The 26,849-nt window shown below is 38.4% G+C and overlaps 3 protein-coding genes across 9 annotated transcripts; 2 read left to right on the forward strand and 1 right to left on the reverse strand.

The window, feature by feature from the left end:
* Positions 1-2,095: 2,095 nt before the first annotated feature.
* On the reverse strand, positions 2,096-17,548 carry ccdc50a (coiled-coil domain containing 50a). 7 transcript variants are annotated; one of them, XM_056759854.1, is made up of 12 exons: positions 17,193-17,548; positions 14,190-14,252; positions 12,154-12,283; positions 9,974-10,064; positions 9,636-9,768; positions 6,421-7,245; positions 5,970-6,094; positions 5,815-5,892; positions 5,651-5,740; positions 5,429-5,523; positions 4,940-5,046; positions 2,096-4,862 (listed from the first exon to the last, which is right to left on the reverse strand). In XM_056759854.1, the coding sequence occupies exons 1-12, from the start codon at positions 17,239-17,241 to the stop codon at positions 4,843-4,845; spliced, it is 1,806 nt and encodes a 601-aa protein (XP_056615832.1). In that variant the 5' UTR covers positions 17,242-17,548; the 3' UTR covers positions 2,096-4,842. The 7 variants fall into 7 exon arrangements, with proteins under 7 accessions (XP_056615832.1, XP_056615831.1, XP_056615834.1 ...); XM_056759853.1 differs by having other exon boundaries at positions 6,400-7,245; positions 17,193-17,546; XM_056759856.1 differs by having other exon boundaries at positions 6,400-7,245; positions 9,669-9,768; positions 17,193-17,545.
* A 1,830-nt stretch (positions 17,549-19,378) lies between these two features.
* On the forward strand, positions 19,379-20,999 carry uts2d (urotensin 2 domain containing). Its single transcript, XM_056757929.1, is given in 5 exon segments — positions 19,379-19,923; positions 20,284-20,388; positions 20,467-20,511; positions 20,625-20,702; positions 20,974-20,999. Coding segments are annotated over 5 exon segments (354 nt in total). The 5' UTR covers positions 19,379-19,823.
* A 723-nt stretch (positions 21,000-21,722) lies between these two features.
* On the forward strand, positions 21,723-25,305 carry LOC130429391 (platelet glycoprotein V). Its single transcript, XM_056757927.1, has 2 exons — positions 21,723-21,773; positions 22,334-25,305. The coding sequence occupies exon 2, from the start codon at positions 22,343-22,345 to the stop codon at positions 24,251-24,253; it is 1,911 nt and encodes a 636-aa protein (XP_056613905.1). The 5' UTR covers positions 21,723-21,773; positions 22,334-22,342; the 3' UTR covers positions 24,254-25,305.
* The last annotated feature ends 1,544 nt before the right edge of the window (positions 25,306-26,849 follow it).

Below are 26,849 nucleotides of genomic sequence, written 5' to 3' on the forward strand. Positions count from 1 at the left end.
GGTCAAACGACCTTTTAAAAATACACCTCGAATGAGAATGCAAGCAATTTCATCTCTCTTTTATTCATAAACGCATAACACGTGTACAGCGAAACGACAAACGATAAAGGAAAATGCCCAATTGAAATTATGACGTATAAGCTACCGATTTGTTAAACACGTAGCCCACATAGTTACGTCCATGACTTCCGTGCATTATAACCTACATTTGATCAATATTCCTATTTGTGTTTAACGGGATTCAAACCCACGACCTTTACACTGCCAACGTAATGCTCTCCACACATCGAGCGACATGTAAGCTTGAGTAACGCTTAACTGAGGGGGGAATAGTGTGTTATAGTGACATCGATCCCATACAATGACCACTATGATTGCCGATGCCCCCCAAAACGAAACTAATCGAAACGTTACACGTTATTTTAAAGTTGTTTTAATCCAACCGACTGTGTTTTTACACGCATGTCAGAGCTGTTTGATTTTAATAAGCACTGACTCGACACACCCTCGTGTGACCACCCCTACCGGTTTAACCTGAAGATGCGCCGCAGGCTCATCGGCCCGAAAAAGGGTAAACGATGAGAAATAAAGTAGCTCTATAGACACACATTCACACCTGCGGAGCGACACGCCTAAACACTCTCACTGTACTCGACATAAAGTTTAAAACCGTCCTGAGGTGTGCACCGGCCTTGGACTGCTGCGACTGTCGCCTTTTGTTCTTCTCAGGTAAGTAACAGTACGCTTCTGTCGTTATTACAGGTGTTTTTGTCAATGTGGCCTTATGCATTAGGGCGATTCAAGAGGAACACAGTCGCGCCAAAGTGATGCTGTGTTAAACCCAACAATGACGCTGATAAATTGGTTAAACTCACATTTAATCGGAATTAAAGGGCGTCTCCGTCAGCGCTGTTTATTATGTAAGTTGTCATTTAATCGTTAGAGAAAGTATGCTTTAGAGTCTAGATTTGTGTAGGTCTATCTGACGCATCGAGCGTCGCGTTGTCAGCGAACGCGGACGGCATTTCTGCCTTGCGCGCGCCGCGCATGGCCGGAGAGCTGAGCTGTCAATCACGTGAAGAAGTTGATAAAGTTGTTAAAGCATTCGTTCTTAATCAATATTAGTGCCAATTTCCTTACGTTTAACTGCAGGAATTAGTTTTCTGCTTTATTTATTGTAAAATTATCACACATTACTATTGTCGTACCACAGTTTAACCATTATTTGTAGTAAAAACATGGTCATATAAAATGGTTATAAATCTGACAAAATGAAGGCGATCTGTTAAGTCTCAAGGCCTATGCAAAATAATAAGATCATTTAATATAAAAAATAAAGTTGTTAACCATTTAACTCTTTTGCCGTTTACTTAACAGTACGACAAATATCCTGTCCCATGTAGTTTGCATGTATAGTGATGTCATATGCTCGCCAGGTACCCATGTAAACGCATGTCTCCCTAAATAACTGGTATTTAATATAAGTCATTAATATATATATATATCTCTTTTTCTTTCAGATGATGGTGTTTACAGTAGGCCTACCTGTAGTTGTATCCTGTAGCGTGCACTGCTGGGAGCCGTGGCTGAGATGAGCGCAAGGATTTCAGTCATTGTTTCTGGTAGTGGGCGCTGCAGATATTCACCTGGATCTCACCACGCATGCGCCGGATACGTCCGCAAGGCTTGGAAGAAAGGGGTCTATGGAGGTGGTAATAAACTGTATACATACGGTTATTCAAATATAAGAAGTATAAGAAATAATAATAGTGCCGTGAGAAAGTTTAGTAAGACGCAGTTCTTAACTGCCACTAGATGGCGGCAGAGAGCAAAGAAAATGACAATATGTAATACAGACACGTGTTTCAACATGCAAGCAACTGTCAGCATCTGTGGCATGTAGGTAAACCTGCCCAGAAAAAGCTGTTGTTTAGCCTTTATATTTCCTCATTCATTTGTAACTGAGACCTTTGTGCTGAAGATAACCACAGCATGCATTCGATAAAGTATACTTACATGACAAAAAGACTAAGGAGTCCCACATTTGTCTAAAAAAGAATATTTTCATAAGTGATGGCACTGAACACACTTGAGCCAGGTTTATGTCCAGGGGTTGTTTATTTGAGATGACAAATATGATCTACAGACACGAACATACCCTTTAAAACTCATTTATTTGGTATTTACAGTTTGCCAGTGGAAGCTATGAGAGAATGTGCAAGATACAAACACTTGTAGCCGGTCACAAAACATTGCCGGCAGCAGTAAAACAAACTGGCATCGGCGTCACTTTTGCTAAAATATCTTTCGCTCCGTCAAACACACGATGGCATATCAGGTGCAGAAAGATCATTTCTTACAGGATCATTTGTAAACCAGATATTGTTTCTCGGATGACACAGCACATGACTAATAATCAGGTTTTACAGCAATACTTTTCATCCCTGAAAGTTAAACATTTGGCACAGGATCCATCCATTTTTAGCAGTAAAAATTCAGCATACAGCATTCTTCTCAACACTACAGTGTGCACTATCATGATATGCGCTAGATTGAGACAGAAAACAAAAAAAACGAGAACTATTTGCACATTCATCACTAAAACACACTCACAAAGTGATTAGAAACTGATTCAGTAATACAATTTCACAAGAAACAAAGTTCTTAAATCACCATTTAATAGCAGCATGGCAACAAAATATGTCTTCCCTTAAAGGTTTACTGGACTAACTTCAGGCCATGCCTTTCATTGGAATGTACCAACAAAAAACGAACACACTGTCATTCTCGAGAGCGTAAGATGTTTGCGTTTTTTAGCACTAGCGACTGAACACTGGTGTTATAGAGGCACTAATGCGATACAAAAGTAGCTGCTGTCTTTAGTTCTTTATGTACAGGATGCTACATGTAGCCCACACAATCGTATGCCAATGCCCAAAAGCAAAATGTGGAACATACAATGGTATCAAACCCCTCTAAAACACTTTTGACAGTAAATATGGAATGTCAGCAATGATTGAGAAGTAAAAAAAGGCGAGATAGAATGATATGCAGATGGCACTTTCCATAAACGGGGCACAACACTTTTTATATGCATTGATAATATCATTGGTTATTGTAAATTATACAACACAGATTTAAGAAAGTATTAAGTATCAAATAAAGCAATACATTATCATATACTCATAAACCCCGGGCGACCAAAAGAGGGCACTATTTTCAATAAGAAGTTTATGTTTTCTGGTTCATGAGACTTCTAGTGAGTATTGTTTGTGGTTCTCTTGAAGCAACTTTGATGAATATTTTTGCTGAAATTGAAGTATAGGAGAAAATTATATACAAATGAGACGGTAACAGTATAGAGCTATACAATAATAAAGTATAATCTAGATAGTATAGAAAATATAATGATAAATGCATTCAAAGTATGATAATAATAATAATATGGATCATATCTTTTATCAGTATTTCTAATGTTACATAGTTTTTACATTTTATGAATTCATTTTATGAGTTAAGCATGCACCACATTTTGGTAACAGGGTTGCCGAAACAGCAAACCTCAAAGAAAATAAAACAAGTCTCATACATTTAGGTCAACCTGCTGAGGATATTTATTGACCGTTTGTTGAATAAACAATTTGACTTCATTTGTTATTTTTCAAGCCTTGTTACTCCCCATTCCTGGAAAGTGCCAGATAAACCATGCCAGAGTCACACTTGTTGTTTACGGTTATAAATTTGCCATTGCTGGTAAGATTTATGCCCCAGGTTACCAGAAGTTTGCCAACAAATGTAAAGCGCTGTAAATTTTAACACTGGGAATTTCTCATATGAAGATGTAAGCGTTTAAACCGATGTTTAAATCGGTGCCAATACCAATGCTACTTCATGCCTGTTGAAACTTTTTATTCTTTTGTCAATTATAAATAAAAATGTATAAAAATAAAACATGACTAGAGCTGTGTTTTGCGGCCACTGTTTTTGTTTCCAGACAAGATTTGTAAAGATTCAACCCCAGAGAGTTCACATTCAGCCAGCATGCACTTGAACACTGGAGCATATCAGTAGATGTAAAAGCAATCTTTATGGACCCTGCAGGTGAGGGGACAAATCAACGCCACGGCACCAGAGAGCCGGGCCAAACTTTACTTGTGTGTAAGCCTACAGCATCCCTAAAGAGTCTTTTCTGAATAACAATGAAACCAACCTTAACTCGAAATCAAAAGAATTCAATTGAGATGTTTAAAGAACAGGGTTGAAACTTTGCATTAAGACTGATTCATTGAGCTAACAGTCTTGTCGGATCAATCTAAAAAAATATTAAAATAAAATATATCATCTTAAATCAATAAATATTTAGCGCAAAACTTTGCTTTATATGTTCACAAAACATTTTAGATAAAAAAACAAACTTGAAAAACTGCAGGTCTGCAGCATACAGATAAGCAACGAAACATGGAATCAAGAATAGATGGAAATGCATGAAACAAATTTTGATCATCTTTGCCTAAAGAGTTGGTTGTTCCAAATAGCTGTGCAGTAAATTCCCATCCATCCATCCATCCGTCCATAATACAAGAACATAACATCATCAAAGCGACCAGGAACCCCCCGTCGCGCAGTAGTTCAAAGCTCCAGGTTAAAGACTCTTTCACAACACGAAGAGACAACATCAGCTCACCTGATGTGTTGAGCTGACCGAGAAAAAATAAAGTGTCAGTAGATTTCTTTCCAAAGCCTTGTGAATAGTTTTTAATTACTTCCTCCTTCATTGATTTGCAAAGTAAAGGGCCAAACTCAAGGAACAACTTGTGATTGGACAGCATTGGAGGCTTCTGGTCACTGTCTGTAGTAGGCACCTAGAAGAACAGGTAGGTCTCATGAGCAATCTTACTTAAAAAATGTGATACCTCAACTTATTGCGTTTATATTGAACCTTTGTATGCCGCCTCTGGTCTTGATGGAGGTCGGGGAGAATAGGGGCTCTCCACGTAAGCGTAGCTTGGGTTTATGTTCTCATAGTCTTGTATAGGCGGAGGCGGCCTGGAACAAAGCAGACAAAATAAACACAGAGAAACAATGGAAGTTCAGTGGGAATGTTCCAGAACCTGCCTTTTATCTAAAGCCTAGTAAGGCGCTACCTTGCAAAATCCTTCCTAAAAAGTGCACGACACAGTGTCTTTGCAAACAAAATCTGCATGTCACACAGAGCTCAGACTCCATAGGTCTAAAGTGAATTCGACATAAGCATGTTGCTAAGTTATCGATGTGCAGATTGAAAAACACATAGCACACATTAAATGAGCAAAACTGACAATTTTCATTAAGCTTAATTGTTATCTGAAACAAAAATGTTTAATTAGCTTGTAGCAATGCATTCTGGGACTGTCAATGCACCATTAATGGCCTTGGTTGAAACAGATACCTCGCCGGTTTGTGGTTCCGTGCTCTCTGGTACTCTTCTTCACTGTTGTACACTTCGTCCCGTGTTCTTGGTCGTACAACTTCCTCTTGCACTGGCTAATCCGCAAAGCAAAAAAAACCCATTTCAGACATAGTGTAGACAGGAGCAAGCAGACTATATTAGTCCTCTCACAAATCCCTTGTTCCACATCGCCAACTTGGGACATCGTGCGATGTTAATTACCTTATATTCCACTTCAGCTCGTCTTTTCTCCTTGTCCCGGGATTTCTTGTACTCTCTTTTCTCCTCCTCCATTAGCCGTCGGGCTAATTCCTTTAATATAACGAATAAGAGATTACAAATCGAACATGTTAAAATCATAATAAAATGAAGTATGGAGGAAAAACCTTTTCAACGCCACCCCTCTGAAAACGTCGTACCTCATCTAGCGAAACTTGGGCGTCTCTTTTGTCAATTTGACTTGCCTGTAAAAAGCCAACCAATGTGCGTTTATTAAAAGTATTAAGGTCCCCCAAAAAAGTAAGCGATTGCAAGGCAATACCTTGATTTCTTCCTCCTGTAGCATGCGTGCCACCTCCAAGTCTTTTAACTCCTGATCTTGTAGATCCAAGTGAGCCAAGCCATGCGTCGCTTCCCTCATTCCATACTCCCCCCGAACCCTCCGTCCTGAACATCACAGTTCACAGATTGACTCAGAATATCACTTTAGTTAAACAAAAGCATTCGAATTATTTTTTTTCTACATGAGTCCAGAAACAGGATTGAATCTAGATTAAGAAGGAATGAAACACCACGCATTTAGTGCACAGAAAATCATTCCAGCAAATGATTTCAGAGAGTTCACAACCCAAACGGAAAAGACAGAAAAACACCAGTGCGTAAGGAAATCGAAGCAGGAAGAATATATGTGATAGGATCCCCAACACCAGAGGGCACTGCAAAAATGCCAACACATGGACCTTAGTCCATACCTCTCTCTCTTGGGGACTGACCATCGTTTGAGAGACCTCTGAGATTTGGCTCCTCAAACACATCATTGGGGCCTGATGGTAACCTCGGTCTGCTCTTGTGCTCCTCCCGCTCCAGACCATCCTCTGAAAATCGTCCGCTTGGGTCAAGACTGTCACCGTCAATTTCTTTCTCCCTGCTTCCGTCCCTACTGTGATGTTTGTCCCTGCTTTTGTGTCTCTCTCTTTTCCCATCTCTGCCTCTTTCTTTGCTTTCATGTGCATAGCTATTTCTGTCCATCTCCCTGTCCAAGGGTCTGCCCCTACGTTCAACTCCTCTATCTCCGCTAAACGTTCTATCTCGACTTCTTCCCCTTTGGTCTCTCTCCCTTTGTCTTTCTTTGGTTTTCGCTGCATTTTGTTCTCGCTCCCTATCTCTTTTCCTGTCTTTATCCCGTGTAGCAGAATGATCTTTGGGGGGTTTCTCCTTCCTGCGCACTACAGTTTCTTGATCGTCTCTTGAAGTTCGGGATTCGTCCATTGGATCCGGTTTTATTCTCCTGCGTGGTTCCATATAATCAACATCTAACGGTCGATGTCTTTCTTTCGAATAATCTTCAGAGTGTTTTGGTCGCCGCTCGGGTGAATGGTGCTCTGGGAATCTTTCTGGAGGCCTCAAGTGCCCAGATTCAGATGAGTCGGGATATCGACTACGGGTACCGTGACTGTTATTGGGGTTTCGTTTTCTGTGTGGGTCTGGTGAGTTGTACGGGGATCGGCTACTGCTGTGGTCCTGATATCGTTCTTTTCTGTAACCCGGAGAAACGGAACCGGGATGCTGGTGTCGCGGGTCCTGTTGAGGTCGAGAAGCTACAATCCAGTGTGAGGGGAGAGATAAGGTAAAGAGTGGAAGAGGAGAACATAAACCTTAACTTTGTTAGTATACAAGGGGGTTAGTTCATTGCAGATAAGCCCGTCAATTGAAGATGTTACAGCCAGGGTCCAAAATTAACTTCTGTAACTATTTTGTAATATTTTTGTTTTATAAGCTTGATCTAATTAAGTAACAGGTTTTACATTGTTTTAACTTTGGACTCTGGTTGTAACAGTTTCATGTGAACATGTTAGAAGTTTATACAGTATATTTAAGAATATATAGACCACTTCTGAAAACGTCAACAATGCTGGTTCAATGCTGGTCCACAAGAACTTCCCGTTTCAGTTATTAACACTTAACAAATCTTTGAACGAAATACAAACAACAGATCACGTATACCCGAATCAAATTGTAAAAACATTATTTTTTTATGAAACCGGAAGTACTTGGACCAGTGTTGCATCTTGCAAAGTGGTCTATAGACAGTCAAGTATATTATTTCAGGTAAAAACCCACCACAGATGGAAATTTAGGATAATTTAGGATGTGTTATTTTATATATATAATGTATGGCTGTAAACATCTTTATCCTTTAAATTTTTTCATCATAATGCGTTTACTTACAATTTAAGATAATTTGAATTCAACCAGTAGTTATTTACACAAAGGTCACCTTTGAAAAGGTATATTTTATAATAAATCTACAGAATAAGGGTCCATATATAAATACCTGAAACATGGGAGTTTGTGAAAGGGAGTAAGTAATCACATTCTTGCCAGATAAAGATATTGTTCAAAGCATTCACTGAGATGGACATGGGTGGCTAATCTGAGTTTATCAGGGGGGTAGGGATGTGTAGACCTTTGTGTTGTTGTTCTGTCTGAATGTCCAATCTGGCCAGAAACGGCTCGAAAAAGTTCAAAAGAATGGAATAGAATGGCCTCTCTAAAAAAAATTAATGTTTTTGAAATGTTAAAAAGTACTTTAATCTGGATGCATTTTCTTAAAATCCAAATGGCGCAAGTGCTGACGAAAAAAACGTGATGTGATGGAACCTGTCTACATAAGCCAACAATTCTTGCATATTGAAACAATAAAGAAAGTCTATTAATTTTACCTATAAGTTGCTAATATATATATATATATATATATATATATATATATATATATATTAGAGATGCACCGATATATTGGAACCGCAATTTTTCACCCTATCGGCCGATAGTTTAAAAACAGCAGATATCAGGGGCGATTTATCCTATCAATTAAAAAGACAGGAAAATGCTATAAATTTGTGCTATTTTAAGAAACATCACAAGTTTGATGTTGAATATGAATAGTCATATGAAAATATGCATCTTCAGAATCTGTATCGGCAGATTTCAATCGCTATCGGTGAAGAAATAAAATATAAAAATATCTACATAAATTAGATAATCTATTACTCGACTAGTTGGTTGTAAGCAAACTAGTCAACCATCTTCAGTCATCCCTACAGGGTAGTGCCATTGCACTACATAACAACAAGAGAGAAACAAAAGACTTCAAACAATGAGTGTTAAAATGAGTTTTCAGTGGCATATTTCACTCAGGGTTGATTTTCTATACGGTACATTAGAAAGCACTTCTCATTATGCACCTTTGAATAACAAATGAAGTGCCGGATCAGAACGAGCGTTTGTTTAATGATGCACATAGAACCTTAAGGCTTGGTACCAGCTAACTGGTCCTTAACACCTGAATTAACACACGAGAGAATTATTACATAACCAATGAAAGCAAACAGATCAAATGCAACCACTGGCACGTGAGCGCAGCCATGCAGGAAGAACAGTATGACGTGTTTAAGAAACGAATGACCTGCGATCCTGCATGTCCAGTTTTGCAGCATTTGTTACGAGACGAATGCCAGGTGTTCTGCTGCTGTGTGAGAAAAGGAAGGCTGAACACCCTGTTGTTTATTTAACAAACAAGTTCTTTAAACTAACATGCGATCAAGATGCTCCACAATTTGTTTAGCTTGACAACAAACAGACGAGAGTGTCTGGCCCGAGTGAGGTCTGAAAGGTATTCGGAAATGTGTTAATGACAGTAAAGGCTCCTTAAACTGTCTCTTAAGGGAGTTGAAACAGAACAACTTGCTCAAGGGGAATGTAAAACACTCAATTGTCAAATGCCTCTTTTTTTGAGGAGGGGGAAAATGCAAATTTTCAAAAATGTGAGTCGAAATGTACATGTTCTAAAGCCAATTAAGTTGTATTTTAATCTATTAAATATTGAAATAATGAACAAGTCAAGAATTATCTCTATTAAAAAAACTGCATACGATAGTTTGAGGGTTGTGTTAAAATGTAGTCGCGTGAGGAGTGATGTTTGTCGTGCCTTGTTCTTTCACCAGGTGGGGCTCACACACACCTTGGTCTTCATAGTATTCCTCCTCAAAGTTCGAATCCTGCTGCTTATGTCGTTTTCTCTCCTCTTTCATCTCACGTTCCTGCAGTTTGCGGGCGATGGCCTAGTCGGACACACACAAAGATCAGCTCATCGGGAGATTCAAGATGTCAATGCCATGTGGGTGTGGTTTAGCTTATGCTCTACCTAGCGCTAGCCTACACAGTGCATGTGCTTAAGCGTAAAAAACATGTTATAACATAAATAATGTATATGTGGCAAAATCAATGCCATACCAATGGCCAACATAAACAGAGTGTGAACCTCACCTCATCTTTCTCCTCCTGTTTCCTTTGTTGTTCAGCCTGCCAGACCAGTTGTTCCTGAATCTCCTGTGCCATTTCATTGTCGATGCGTTCGCTGATGGAACAAAATACAAGAAAACAAAACACCTGTGTTAACAAAGCAGAGTTTTCACATCGGCCACTGCGGGCTTCACTTTCTCTGCGTGAGATGATGACGTTCCTGGAACTTAAAGAAAGAAACATGTTACTATATTTAGACACATTAATTATCAGTTATCCTATTCACAAGGTGATGCAAATTTTAATGCTTAAGAACTGTGTTTTGATGTAATTGATATCATGAGAACTCAAAGTTTGGTGTCTATCCGTGTATTGCTCATCTGGTAAAGCCGGATATGAGTTTTAGTACATAATTCCTAAATAATGAGTAATCTGATTGCAGTACCGACAGAATAAGTAATAATATGCTGGCTGTGTTTGATCAGTCCATAATCTCATTAGGGTTCATGTGCTACAGTGGTCACCATAGCGTTTTTTCCCCGGTCTGTGGTAAATAACACGTCATTTTATTAAGCTCAGGTGAGGTCAGATAAGGTCTACATCCCCCCCCAAAAAACGATAAAATTTTAGCAGCATGAATGCTTTTCAGTGTCGCGTTCCAGGGGTGGTACGATGTGCCCACACACCTCTAAGATCACTCTCGCCACATGCGCAGAGGCTATTTGCGTACGTCATGTAAGCCTCGCCTCCAGAAACAAAGGGGTGTTGGATTGTTCGAAAACACTAAATTGTCCCTCAACGTTTTCGAGCTTCGTTTTACCCCAAAACGCAGAACGAAAGCGCAATTCGCCTGGACTATGCCGAGCCACTAAGGACGTGTATGAACTAGTGTGCTCCAAAACACTGACAAAGTTAACATTTACAAGACATTAAAATCGTTAAGTTCCCCCATCCACCAATACGTGTACAATCTAAAAATGCTTGTTTATTTTCAACACAGCTTTGAGTCATAAAGTGACTAACCCAACTATTGGGTTGTAAATCAATTGGTATGTTTCAACCCAAAATGATGGGTTATTTATATCCATTGTTGGGTTGGGTTGAAAATAACCATGCACCTTTTTTTAAAGTGTAGACTATTTTTGTGACATCCTTCTGCAATTCGGCCTCTCATCTAATTCCAGATGGTGATGTAAACTTAACATAGCCCGTTTTAAAACAGGGAGGAAGCACTGCTCTAGCTTCCTGTTTCGGTGGAAATTTCAATGCGTTTAAGAAACTGTGCATTTCAATGCACCTCATTGGGTCTTTAAAAGGTTAACACCACCGTAATATTCCAAACAGCACCGATCACACTACCAGACTGTTAATGTGATATTAACACCCTCTACAACACACTCCATCCTGACACACCGACAGACTGTTTGAATGCTGTCTGATGAGCAATAGAACACTTAGGTAAAGAAGCATGAGGCATCATTCAACAATAACAGCAAACACATTTGCGATTACATAAGTCAGACGTGGACCATCCCAAATGTTTTGTCTAATTAGAACATCATACATGAGTAGTTGGCACGCAAAGTAAGTCTTAATCAAAACTGCCATCCAGCGACTCTCCCCTCGGGCTCATTCGTCTCTTGCTCTGCCATGCACAAACTTTGATGATACGATCAGCTCAGAGGCCCTGAGACATCACCCAGCAGGAAGTAACACTATCCACAGGTGGCATTACTGGACGTCAAAACATTTCTGCACATTATGAGACACCACACGGCCTTCTGTGCTCGGTCGCAACCTCGTCACTAATCTGAACCCGGCTTATGTTTTCGCCTGTGCAGATTGCACAATAAATACAGATTGTATTTATGACACCCCTCAACCTCGGTAAACCAAAACAACTTTACAGGCGACTGAGTGTCAATGTCTACGTGAAACAACAACCGAAGCGGATAACAGGTCATTGTGATATCCTCAACTCCTACTCACAGATAGATCAGAACAGACAGAAAAACAACAAGATTTTCCATTTGGCATTGCACAGCATGAGGCATCTGTGTCCAATGGGCTGTCATATAAATGAATTATTAGGGGACAGCTATGTTTCATATCTGCTGGTTCCCAAACGCCTTCTGAGCTCCAAACGATTTAAATGAACTTTAATGTGAAAAGTAGCATAGGGGTCAAATGTAGAAAAGGCTCACATATGTCGTAGCTGTCTCTTGCTCACGGCTTTGGCCCGCTGGTCTTCCTCCTCCTGCAGAAGTTTGGCTACCCGCAGGTCCTGTTGCACAAGGCGGCTCTTGTGGACGTTGGATGCCAGATGACTCTCGACTGAAGAGGTAAAGACAATGAAGGAAACATTAAGGTGTATAGACATTACAAAATAGTTGCACAGAATCTTTGGTTAAAGGCGGGATGTCTGATTTCTCATAGCCGTTGTTGATGTTCAAAGCACCAAATCATTTACATTTAGTCATCTAGCAGATGCTTTTCTCCAAAGCGACTTACAAGTAGGGTAAACAATGGAAGCAATTGGGTCTAACATTAGGACAACAAAAAGCATAAGAGCAATAAAAAATAAAACAGAAACACCCCTACCCCCATCTTTCGCTTTCGTCAGCGCTCGGCTCGACTAATGTCCATTCTGCGCACTGTGCACCTTACTTTTTGTCTAAACAAGTATAATCCAGAAATCGGACACCCTGCCTAAAGACCACACAGAGGTGTGAAATACTTGCTGTTCATTTGCATTAACGTGATGTTGATGTGTACAAAGCAATGAGATGAACCTACAAATGAGACAAGATTTCGAGTGGTGACATCAAAACCGCCGTCACCTCAAGGGTGAGTCAATGTGGCAGGTCTGTGCGGCCGTAAATCTTGAACTGTGACGCACTGCATCTTGTTCCAGAAGACTAGACGTCTTTTATAGATCCAGTGACAGTGCCCGTAAGATATACTAGTGTTGACGACCAGAGAAAATAAAATAACTTTCAAAATAACTTTGCCCAATACTGCTGCATGACACAGATATGGCTTATGGACGAATTCGTTAGATCATGCAAGTTTGTCGCAATGGATAGAGAACAGGTCAGATGCTAAACCTGTCACAAAATAGTGTGTACAACAATAAAGAACAAGCCTTTCTCTTTTACTTTTATTCACCACAGTGGATGCATCTTGAAAGGATCGCCACCATCTGCCAGTGGGGCGAACACAAAGTTGTCACTTGGACTCCATCTTGAATGAAAGGAGCATCAAGCATGTTGATTCAATAATCAAAGGAGTTGTTTTGTTTAATTGTACAAAAGCTCTATTGGAAAGAAAAATAACTGCAGACTAGCCAACTGAGTAACTCGCACATGCAGCAGATAGATAATGGGCTGGTGTGGTTAGTTTGTGTGGGTCTCTCATATCTCACAGAAAGTAAATTTGATGAAAGACATTTTTCCAAACCCATAAAATCGATATTTTATTCCATGTACACTTCAAGGCCATCATTATGCTAGTTTATTTCTAAAACTTGACAACGTTATCTTTACAATTTACAGTCATCCTCTTTTAGGAAACGCACCCAACAATATCGATGACTCAACTTCCACTAAACAGATTTCTGTCCAATCGCATGCTCTCAGAATGAGAACGAGAATGGGGTCCCTTCAAACTCTAGGAAACCGAAACAAAAGCAACCTGTGTTTGACCCTAGACCTGCAAATAAATAACAAAATTATCAGGACGCAGATTCCGAACAAGCTGTTCTTGTGACCTTCCTGCTGACTAAACTTTCAGATGTTCTTCTATGCGTGTCCCTTCAGAAATAAAACAAAATAACGGATTGATAGTACAGTTTGTGCAGACGCTGATGCTTTTTCTTAACAGCAACTCTGGACCGTGTTATATCAAAACCAAGGGCATTACAACTGCGTTCTTACATTGTGTCCTCATGACCTCAATGTTGAAACAAAACATATTCTAGTGCTATGTATGAGATTTTTCCTCGGCTTCATGAGATCATTTCCCTCACTGCCACCAGGGAATTTGCCACCAGACTTTCTGAGCCAAACGTTTCAATTGACAAAGTGATTTACACGCCTTGAATTCTTTTAAAAGAAGGAGAAAGACAGTAATGGCTAAGAGTGACTACTACAGTAGGGGAAAAACAGCTACAGCTTCACAGGTCGTAACTTTCTTGCATCTACAATCATTAAAGTGTGCACGATTGTTCGTAAATACTTACTCTCCTGTTCCTGGAGATTGTGGGCCAGGCAGTGGTCCTCCAGCACAGCGAAGTCTCTGCACACTGCAAACACACAAAGAGATATGCACACCAGATTATTTATCATAAATACAGATCAAGAGTTTCAGATATATGCAGGCAGCTAACACCACAAAGTCTAGGTCAATTGAACACTTTTTCCCATTCACTACATTGACATCTACGTTAAAAACACACATAGGTAAATGTTTAAGCTAATAAAAACGTATAAAAATAAGTGTCCTTCTAAAGAAATGCTGACTTAGTTTAGAAACTGCTATCATTATTGCGTGTGCCCACAAATAAATAACTCAAGAAAGTGAAACCTCATCATCAACATCCTCTTCTCACTTGCTTCTGTTCAGTGGCACATTTTCATAAAGGCCAAGTTTAATAAATGCCAGATTGTGCACCTGCGATTCTCAATTCGCTGTTCTTAATTTAATACACAGAAACTGAAATCCATCCAGAAGTGCTTAATTTGCAACTAATAAAACCACAGACCTGCGTGAGCTTCTCATATGTGTTCCAATAGTTTGAATCAGATAATTGCATCTTTGCGATCTGAAATGAATCACTGTTTCTGAGAAGTTTGACACAGACTTTGTTTTTTATTACATGACACATCCATGTAAACTCTAGTATAGCTGGATTATAGATATATTCTGAGACATTGTCAATCTGCAGATAATCTAACTCAGTGTGCTCCTCAAACTTTTTCGTGGTAAGGCCCCCTTTGTGTATGGTGCATCGCTTTGCGACCCCCTAAATAGACTTAAACAAAGAATTTTAATTAACATCAATTTGTTTGGTTGGTGGGCATATTTTATAGATGTTTGATGCATTAAATTTGATATATTTCTCATAAAATGGCACACGTGCCCCCCGAGGATTCATCATGAATCCCCAGTTTGAGAACCACTGATCTTACTTAACCAACGTCTCGGTGTTTGCCTCGATAGCCTAAATACAGCCTTATGCAAAGTATAGATCCACTGAGATATTCGTAGATCCAAATGAGGAACCGAGACCACGATTTAAGATTTCCTTATCGGTGAGTTTACTTTTTGGACAAATATGGCAATGACAAGCGTGAAGACTAATAAATATCTAAAGATGTATGATAGAGGAAGTCAGTAAACCCCATCCATTTTTTACAATTTAATGTGGAAAAACAACTAGTGGTATTTATATGCGTGTTGGGTGGTGTGGTGTGTGTGTGTGTGTATATATATATATATAATATATATATAAATATATTAAACCTCACTTACTAGTTAGTTGTTGGGTGACTCATCCAATCGACTAATCCCTACTTAATTTATTCCTATTCAGGTTTCCTATATACATTTACCACAGCCTTAAGTCATTTGAATGTTCTTTAATCCAATTAAACAGAATACACCTCGGCAACATTAGATTTTTTGTGGAGAAATATACTATCAAGTATGATCACATCTTAGAATTTAAACTTGTAGAAGGAAAAGGTTATCCCCTGCTGAGAGCAAGCAGCTTGATGCTGACTATGCATCGGCAACAGCTTAATCTCCTTACGCATGAAGTAATTTTAGTTTAGTAAATTTACTCATCAGACAATTGTTTTCTATCAGCATTGTGCCATATTTGCCATCAGCCACACTTTTCCGTATAATGGCCATTAAAAAAAGACATGACCACTGTAGACCACCATTAGACGATGTTAATAAGTTGAATGTCATGTATTGAGAAGAACAATATGCATCTTAATGTGCGAGACAGTGATACCACACTAAAAAAAATCAATGTAACCTAAACAATAGCGCAAACCATGCGAACTGCATCAAAAGAAATTTCCATTGCATTAAGATAACGGCGATACGAAAGCCATTATTACACACGAAAGGCAAACATTCTGCTCTGTTACCCTGAAAGTAAGGAAGTGGAAACCTCTCCACAACAAACACGAAACCAACACTCAATCCATCCCAGGAGGTTTTAGCAGGGCAGCAAAAACGGTGTATTTAACAAGTCTGAACTGTTTCCAAGCCAACATCCTCAAGATTTCAGGCATGATATAAGAACCGAAAACAGTCGCCACTCAAACCACTACACAAAATTAAACAAACTTTATAAAAACAAGAAACTGAAACCAAATAACAAAAAGTGTTATGTTTGTTTTCATGCTGTCAATTAAGCGTTACACAATAAACCCAAAGTGACACATTTTAGACCTTTGAAAAGATTGTTGTAACATGTCAGCATAACAAAAATTGGAAAACAAAAGTTTTGTCATGTATTTATCATTTAAATGTTACAATATTACTTCCAGGTTATCCGAGATCGTGGGAATCTCGTCTTTTATGTAGACATTGACTATCATCAGATCACAACACACATAAGGAATGACTGGGTCTACACTAATTCTTTAAAAAAACGCTCAAATTGGGCCTGGACGACTAATTTTAGCGTCATAAACAACATTAACGCTGAATTTGCTCAAAAATGATATAAGCGCGTGTCCGCGTCCACCCTGTTATCCGTCTTCACATACACACACCTGGAATGCTTACGTTACACAGTAAACACAATCTTATCTGTACGATATTTGGTATCGCGAAGACAACACAGGCCGCGATTTAAAGCGGTTTCGGTCCCCATACGACATATGTAAACAGCACCGACAGTAAGGCTAATTCAACGACCCTGTTTGACTTTAACCCCCTTAGTGCAGATTTCCCCACACATCATGAAAGAAGGCGAGTCAATTTACAGTGAAAATACCAGTTTACCTCCATCATTTATCACAACGCCATCATTTAAAACGTTTTGACGGTTTATACAGTGACCGTCATCTGACAGGAATCAACCGCCGCTCAAAAAACATCTCGAGCGTTTCTGCGTCTCACGCTGCGCGCGCCATACGCACGTTTCTTTTTACGCAGAGACAAAACGTTACAATACAACAGCACGCGCAGCATCATCGTTCCCATCAGCATTATCACTCACCCTCTTTAACGCGAGGCAGGTTGTTCTGATCAATACTGAAATCAGCCATGTCGTCGGCGATATTTCAAAAACGCCCTTATGTTTCTCTGGGGTTCCTGAAGGTTAATGTTTGACAGACTGATGGCGGTTCCCGTCCGATAAATAAATCCCGATCGATGTCTACGGTGAGGTGTCGCTCTGATTGGTTTCTGTCGCAGCCGGAGCTTTCTTCTCGCTGTCTGTCCCTCCCTCTCCGTAAACACGGCAGATGAATATTATGAGCTTACACACACACACACACACACCGTGAGGGAAAAACGCAAATGTGTGTATCTCCTACGGATGGCAGGGCGGGACATATCCCGCACGCGCTCACATTCTTGCACGCGCGATACTCTACGACGTCAACACAACACGCCCAATTAACAAGCGCGAGCTTGAAATTCTTTCGGTCTGTAGCCGTCCGAAGTTTGTAAAACTCAATTATGGTCAATTTCTTTGTTATATGAATACCTGTAATATTTGTCATTGAAATAATCATACGTCATTCACGATTGAGTTTGCTATTTGAGACTTAAAGTGATACTTCACCAGGGGCGGAGTGGGAGACAAAAAGTGGCGCTGGACTTCTTCGCCAGCTCACAACACAACAACGCACTGAATCAAATACCATTAATGCACTATAATTCATAAATGTAAATGCTTAAAAGACCTTTTATGCCACCTTGCAAAATCAATAAAACAGGAAACAGTAAAGGTACATAAAGCCTGACTAAGCGTGTCAATGTAATGTAAGGTATTTATTGTAATATACGGTAATGTATTTAAACTGACCATGCCATGGTGTTACAAGACTTTGCCAATAAATATTGTTTTACATGAGCTATAAAGTCGACATTATGTAAGTCTTAAAAAGTTAGATAGAAGATAAAACATTCACTCTTTGAGCTTAATAAGTAAAGCTCACTTATAAGCTTAATAAAAAGAGCTCAATAAGCTTTTTAAAACTACACGTTGAAAACAAATTTGACTGAAAAATTAAACGTCATTTCATTACCTCTGATGATGGTTCTGTACCCTATTGAATTTTTATTGCTAATAAAATGGACCGTATACACACAGTCATATCTTATGCCTATCGTTAACATGTTTTTATACATGTTAACTCGAACACACGTTTTTAATTCTGCGACAAACCATTTTTCGAAGTTTTCAAAAGCTAAACTTACAAAAGTTATTTAGTTTGCATCTCCGTTTCTTACCATTCAACATTTTTATTGTAAAACATTTGTTGTGTTTCCCTTCTAACATGTCACTACACGGTCATCATTTAAAACGGAATCCCCGCATTGGAGTTCGCGCATGTTAAGCGCCCGCCTACCGGCAGTAAGTTATGCGTCCTTCAATTTGATTGGCTAAAAGTTCTGTCTTCTTTAGTTTGATAGGAGTTATATTGCATTGTCTCTGTAAATAGATTGGCTGGAATTCTGTGAACCCGGTCTTTATTTAATTTGATTGGTCCATCCGAGCACTTGCTGCTGCAATAAACCACTGGACAAAGACAACACCGAGGAAGGGGGAGTGCAGTACAACAGAGATTTTGGCCACCATTGACTTCATAGTAGGAAAAATTACTTTATTGGTTTTTTTTGGTCTGTTGAAGAAAGTGAGGGGCAAAATCTGTCCGGTTCTAAGCATTCTTCCAAATATCTTTCTCTGTGTTCATCAGAAAAAGAAATTTATACAGATTTGTAAAAACTCAAAGGTGACTAAATGATCACAAGTCATTTTTGGGTGAAGTGTCCCTTTAAGATTGCTATTTTTTAAAATAATTTTAATATGGCGTCTTAAATGAACCTCATGTTTGTTGAAATTAATAACATATGAACATGAAAACCCTTTATTCTTTTAAATTATTCTCGGTTCTGTTCTTCCGTTCTGTTCTTCTTTCTAGTACATAGTTAAAGACACATGTATTAATGTCCTACCTGAGAAAAACTTGTGATTTATATCCATTATGTAGACACATAACCATAGCAACATGTACGAAAATAAGAACAATTTATCAATTGCATTTACGCTATGGGCCTGATTAGTATATGCATTTTAAAAATAATAATCAGATTTGTCAAAAGTTTTATGTTTCAAAAGCGTATGAAATAAATAAATACCATTTTCCCTCAAAAAAAATAGATGTTACTGTAATTTGAATCACCCATGTGCAGATATCAATTCCCATATTGGGTCTTTATTATTCCCAACATGTTTTTATTTCACCTGCATCACACACGTCAACAGACTTTTAGGCAAATTAAAGGAAGAATGCCAGGAACACTCTGCCATCCTCACAGACTAATGATACCTGCAGTAGTATTAGTGATTTACTCTTGTTCCAACGCGGCCAATCTTGTAACAGTGTGATTGATGTGTGGACATTGGCCCTGAAGATGCTCCAGACCATCAGTCGAACCTGTCATGGCCCTTTTCAGATATGGCTCACTGACAGCACGACCAACGGCATACTTTGATTTATAGCGATGACACATCTTTCCGTCTCCACACCTGATTAAAAGTGTCCCTTCTCATGGACCTTCAGCAGTTTGCTGTTTGGTTAGCTAGGAGCGAATAGTTCACGAACAATTCATCTGTGCCATGGACGTAGTACCTTCAGGAAGTTTCTTGCCACGATTTCTTGCTTTAATTCTTCTGATCAGTGCACTCCATATTCAGACAGGAAGTCTTGGAAGTCCAGGTCTGTACACGTTTTTTTGGTCATTGTTGTATTTGCATGTAAATTGTCTTATTTTGTATTGAATTTATCATTTGTGGTCATGGAACAGAGGATTATTGTAATATTAATATTTTTGCTTTATGGAAAAGGCATGCACATTTGTGAAATATAATACTGCATGTATTTGAGTTTAGTTTGAGAGAAAAAAAATGATTGCGTGCACAAATCTACACAGTTTGTCATAAAAAAATCATTGCTTATTTTCTTATCTCTTGAATGCAGTCTGAAAGATGTTTAAAGCATTGTATTAACCTGAGTCTTTCGTCTTTTTTCCTGAATTTACTGATTTTGATCTGAATTGCACGTTTCCATTTTTAACAGTCAACCAGATTTACCGTTCAAAGGATGATTCAGATATCCAGAACCAGATTGTGGCATTTCTGTTGCGGAAAAATGTTCTGCCCGCCAGAGAAGAGGGTGTAATAGGTAAATGACAAAATGACATTCAATAACAAGCATCTAAAATCAGCACAATTCTAATTTCATGTTCTTGATAAATCCCAGGACTGGAGATGGCCAGCAAAATCGCAGAGCTACAGAAGGTAAAGTGTGTTTATTTATGTGCAGTAGATCTAAAAAAAAGTTTATGATCATTAAACATAACAACAAATTTGGGCAAAGTCTCACCTTCGTAAATCTGTTTTAGCTTGGAGTATTGCAAGAAGAGCTTAATCTAGAAAGGCAGCTGGTGTCTAATGCAATAGAAAAAGAGAGAACGATACCCAAGAAAAGAAATGACGGTGAGTGTGGATTCATTTTAAATGTGGTAATAAAAACAATATTAGCAAAAACAATGTCAGGCAACAAATTATGCTATTCATTTTAAAAATGTTGTTATATTGTTATAGAAATGATATTGTAATAGAAATGAAAGACACAATGTTGGTCATGCATAACATAAAATATGTCATGCTAAATTCTGGTATGAGCAGATTGCATATATATTTTAAAGGCCAGTTAAGTCGAAAACGTGTTTTCATAATTCATTTTGTTTTTTGATTTACTTTTTAGCCTGCTTCTGGAAATACTGCATTTGAAGATCTTACAGTGAAGAAACAGGACCATCTGTACCATAATGTGTCATGATTTTTATGATAGTTATAATGTATTCATGACTGTCGTAGACCTCTGTGTGTATTAAAGAATGTGTTTCAATTAAATGAGGAACTTAAACAAATGAAATTTGTTGACTCTTCAAATATCATTGTGCTAAATATTACTTAATGATATAAATCATAATACATTCATATTATGCATTTACTATATTTAGTCTCTTTAAATTTTAAAATGGGTCTCTTTTTCTACCTTACACGATAAAAATGTCTATAGCAAGAGCTCTTGTCTCCCTCCAGTGGTTTGAAATGCACATGTATTGGCAAGCAGGAGGAAAATACCACTCCTCTTTTCTTCTATTTGGGTGATTATAAAGGTAACATATTCTAAATATAAAAATCAAACAGACACAAATACATAAATGTTGAATATCATTGAAATTTTCAGCTGTGATGAGGTTTTTTTTAAATGAAATTTTATGATATGTTGTTATTTTATTGCATTCACAACAGTATTCTGTTGTTGATTATACTGCCCACAGAGACACCAAACAATAAAAAACACAGCACTCTGTATCTTCTATAAAATTAGTTTTAAAGTGACAACTTAGATAAAAAACTTTTCATCAGTGCGGATACAGGCCTCCATGAGGTTTACACTGTATAAGTGAGATAAGTGTTGAGGAAGAGCTCTACGCTATGGTTAATGAAAGCCCAACACATCTATTTCAGTCAGACAGTCTTCTGGGTTTGTAATAGGTAAGTTACAACTTATACTACAACATTTAGCTTTGTACCCACTCGATTCATATTTTGTTATCTTATTTCGAATGTTAGAGTGCCATTTTATTGCAAGATCTGTTGAGTTTGCTTCAATTTTGCTCTTGTAAAACATGGGAGCATTAGAAGTCACGTCCAGTATGTAAAACAACTGTAGAAAAAAAGGAACAATGCTGTGTTGCGAAGAAATTTCCCATATATTTCTGTACACGTCTGTATTTTGCATAGCGCTGTGTTATGTTTTCAGATAAACAGAAAAGTCTGTTAATTTAATAGATAATTGTTTTAGAATTATTGAATTATTAATTCGATTTTCAGTGTATACTGTAAAAAAATTCCCTTTAAAAATGTTTCTTTTTGGCAGCTAGGTGTCAGAAAAATACAGTAAAATAACAGTTTTGTCACTTAAAATTATACGGGTTTATTGTAAATTTACAGTCTTTTTTTGTATTTAAAGAATATACAAAAAAACAGTAAAATTCTGTAAAATTACAGATTTTTGTCGTGTATACTTACATGTTACTACATCCTTTCCCCAGTTTGACAGCATGTGGTTCACGATCATACTACTTCAGCTTCTGCCTCACTGCACCCTCAGCGTTCACTGTCCCGTTGGGTGCGTGTGTGACATTCGGGGCTATGTAAAATGCACCGGTGACATCACCGCCATACCGCCCCTTGACCCCACTACGACCTTCTTACTCCTGCTCAATGACACACAAATAAAACTTCTCCAAGAACGAAGCTTCCAGCCCTTCCACCTTCTGCTGCGATTGAGGATCACCCACAGCTCTCTGGACACCATCCATCCGGAAGCCTTCTATGATGCTCCACAGCTACGCTCCATCAAATTGTCATCAAATGCCCTGTCTGTCCTCCCACCCAAGGTCTTCAGCCATCTGAGCAACCTGGAGCAGCTACAGCTAGATAACAATCAGATCGTTTCCATAAATTCAGGATTGTTTGAAGGGTTGCTTAATCTTACCGAGCTGGACGTCAGCAAGAATCACGTTTCCCAGCTGGACCCCGACGTCTTTCAGAGTTTGACCAAGCTGAATATCCTAAACTTGGCGGGGAACCGATTGAGAAACCTTGCAGGGAACATCTTCCACAACCTTACTCAACTTCAAACTCTGGTGCTCTCCTCCAACCAGCTGGAGACTCTTGAAAGCGGCTTATTTGATAGTCTAAACAATCTATTGGTCCTCATGCTACACAAGAATCAGATTCGTGAGATAGCTCCACAAATTTTCTGGCATATGCCTGCTCTTAAGAATCTTACAATGTCAGGCAACAAACTCCAATATATTCCACCCAGGAGCTTCTACTACCTACCCAATCTGATCCAACTCACCCTTTACAAAAACCCCCTGATCACTTTACCCGATCAGCTGGTGGGTCACATGCCGCGACTCCAAGAACTTTACCTTTTCGAAACCAGCCTAGTCACCGTCCCCTGGAACCTTTTTGCAAACATGACAGGCTTGACAAGCCTCAACTTACACTTGAATGACAACCTGACGTCTCTACCCAAAGATCTCTTCTGTTGCCTGCCCAAGCTAAACAAGCTCTCCATAAAAAATAACAATCTTCTGGAGCTGCCTCCTGACATCTTCTCAAGTTTGCCTGGCCTTCAAATACTATTGCTAAATGAAAACAAGCTTTGGACTCTTCCGGAGCAAATCTTTAGGCATACACCACGTCTACGAAAGCTGGACCTAAACAACAATCATCTCAGGTATCTATCTGGAGATGTTTTTCTACACGCTGGTACCTTGACGGTTCTCTCTTTGAGTGGCAACCGTTGGAACTGCGATTGCAGAATTATGGGAATCGTGGAATGGATTCAGGAAAACCCGACAATCGTGAACGACTTGGATAAAGGAGTAGCGTGCGTGGAACCGTATCAATTACAAGGTCGTCCGTTGCAGTCGTTGACCCATGAAGATCTTCATTGTGGTCAGACAACCTACATGCCCTCGACTTCTGTTGCCGCGAAAGTGACTTCATCTCCGCCAACATTGACAATAGCAAGAGAAGACACAGGTACTTCAGGTACTTCAGGGACAGCTCCTGTGTCTACATCTATCCTGCCATTTACTAGTACTTCTGCAGCAACCTCTTTGTTTTCTCCTACAGCTGAAGAATCGTATATCATAAAAAAGATCGACTACAATAACCAACTAGAGTTTTACAATACGATTGTCCTGGAAATTGGACCTGATATTGTGCATAACAATCATTATAATGGTTGGGTGTATCTGTGGACTGTCCCGTCAACTGGTTTGTCCAGTGGCTTCATGATGGCTTTGCATATTGTTCTCTTGGTTGTTGGTGTAGTTATTATTGTCGCCAGCTGGTGTGCTTTGTATCGGCTCCATGAGGTGATGGGGACATTGGGGGAAGTTGCTTTAGAGGGTCACTATCATAGGATCATAACTAAAAGATACAAATTCTAAAGAGCATGTCTTGATTAAAAAATGTATTTTTTTGGTGCAGGTGGTCCAGTGGACTGGCTTGAAAATTTCAGTCATCTACAACTCCACATTTTCTAGTAACTCACTGCACTTAAAATTTTCAGTTGGCTCATTGGTTCATTTGATGGTGAAAAAACTTGTGGCTTTTTTACGTTGCTAGCTGCTCACTTGAGGCAATCGAACAATTCAATTGCAGCAGGAAATTCAAGAGTCACTGGAAATTTTTGAGTTGGAGAGGGTTTTGGTGTTACCGGATCATTTTTGCCTCTCTCTTTTCCTAGTTTCCTGTCTCTACGAAGCCAAAAAAGAGGTTATTGTATTTTCACCCATTTGTGGACATTGTAATGTACTAAATTACACTGTATACATGCATATAAAGTGGTAAAAAAATGCAGTTTATTATTTGTATAAAGACGATTTTCTAATTTTTAATATGTACTTGGTAAGTCTCACTTTTTCTTTTAAGGGGTACTTCAGGCAAAAATGTTAATTCTGTCATCATTTACTCACCCTCATGTTAAACATATCTCATCCCCCATTGACACCCATAGTATTTATTTTCCCTACTATGGCAGTCAATGGGGAGCGAGATCTATTTGGTTACAATCATTCGTTCAAATATCTTTCTCTGTGTTCATCAGAACAAAGAAATGTATACAGATTTGAAACAACTCAAGGGTGAGTAAATTATGACAGAATATATATTTTTTGGGGTGAACTGTCCCTTTAAAGTCAAATTCAACCTATATACACTTTAGAAAATACTGTGTTTAAGCCCATGCGTGGGACAAGTATTAGCTTTTTTAAGGGATATTTTAAACCAATGTTTGTTTTAGTCCATTCTCGACCCAACCATGGGTTGAAAACAAAACAGCCTTTTTTAGTGCACTCTTTTAATTTATGTACCTCATGATTCAAGCTTATTATTTTTTATTATTGTGACCGATTTGATCGTTTGTTATGTTTTAATAGTTTGATAATATTCGCTCAAAATAAAAGCATTTGCTCTTTCACTCCAAATGCTTGTGCATTTGAGTCCATGTGGCAGTTAAACCAAACGCCTCCATCTGTACTTTCAGTTATTATGAATCATTTGTTTCCATTTCACAAACCTGAATTAACCCTTCTACCTTTCAAAATTCCAATGAGTTATATTCAACTGATGTGGGCACACCCTTGTTGGCTGTTATCATAGATGTCAGACCAAATCAAATGTTGCATGCCCTCTGTACCACATAGCATTTCATTGACATGTATGCCACCTGGTGGACGAACAACATACACCAGCTTTTATAGTTCAAAATACGCATTATGCTGACATTAAAATACATACCATCTTGCTTTATCAGCCCTGAACAGGAAAGAGTACCCAACACTTATTGTAAATAATATCAATGCCAATGTACTTACTGCATAAACAAATTAAAACATTTCACAGGTCCAAGGAAATCATATACACATCAAGGTTATTACTTTTAACTAAAACTCATTTCTGTTAATTGAAATCAAATAAAATACCGGCCTTCATTTTATTTGTAAATATGATTTAATATCATTAAAATATTCAGTATTATTATAAAAAAGCACATGCGTTTCTTTACAGAATGTAACACGAAAAGCAAACATATACTTTAAAATATCAATAACACTACAGTGAGATAAAATTATTTTTTTATTTTAAAACACAAAGCCTTAAGCAAATTGTTTTATAAGGTACATTTTCTCTGTTGACAAATTGGGCCCGGTTTCATAGTCTTAGCCTAAACCATGGCTTAGTTAATATAGGCTATTTAATTTGATTAAAATTCCTCAGAAAAAAAAACTGATGTACATCTTGAGATAAAACAATGGCACTGACATATTTTAAGTTATTTTCTGTTAAGACAGCTCAAAATTCATTTTAGTCTGGGACTAGCCTTAAGCCCTGTCTGTTAAACCACTGGCTAGGACTATTCAGGTAAACTGGTTTAAAACATCACAAATTCGCAATTCAACCACCCAATGAAGGTTTGCAGCTAAACCCATGTACCCGTATTACACAGCGAGCAAAAATCTGATTCTCACAACTCCCACATGACTAATAACAAAACGACAGAGGTCCAACCCTGATGTTTAACCCAACATAAACCTCTCTGATAGGGTGGAGCTCGTCTGGGGGCGTGGCTCATCAGTGCACGAAACGTATCGATGACAACATTAACAGGATGTGACATGGCTCAGTTTGACTCAGTTTTAAACTTCGAAACATTAGATTACGATAAAAACATTAACCACAGGAAATGGAAACATTCAATGTTGTTAACATAATGTACAAGACTTTAATGCAAAGATGTAAAAAAGAAAAAACAAGGACTGAAAATATCACTATCAGGGCCTAACGGTAGAAATGTTAGTAGAAATTATACTTCAGTTTTCAGTACTTTACTCTAGTACTGAAATAAAGCAACTTACCAAATGACATTCATTTCCTCATATAAACATCTAATATTAAATAAATTCAAGACACACTTTCCTCTATACACCAAACTCTAAAGCCAACCTGTTATAATGATCCATACAGTGAATCACAGGGGGCAGA

The sequence above is a fragment of the Triplophysa dalaica genome, chromosome 10, assembly GCF_015846415.1.
Source record: "Triplophysa dalaica isolate WHDGS20190420 chromosome 10, ASM1584641v1, whole genome shotgun sequence".
NCBI lineage: Eukaryota > Metazoa > Chordata > Actinopteri > Cypriniformes > Nemacheilidae > Triplophysa > Triplophysa dalaica.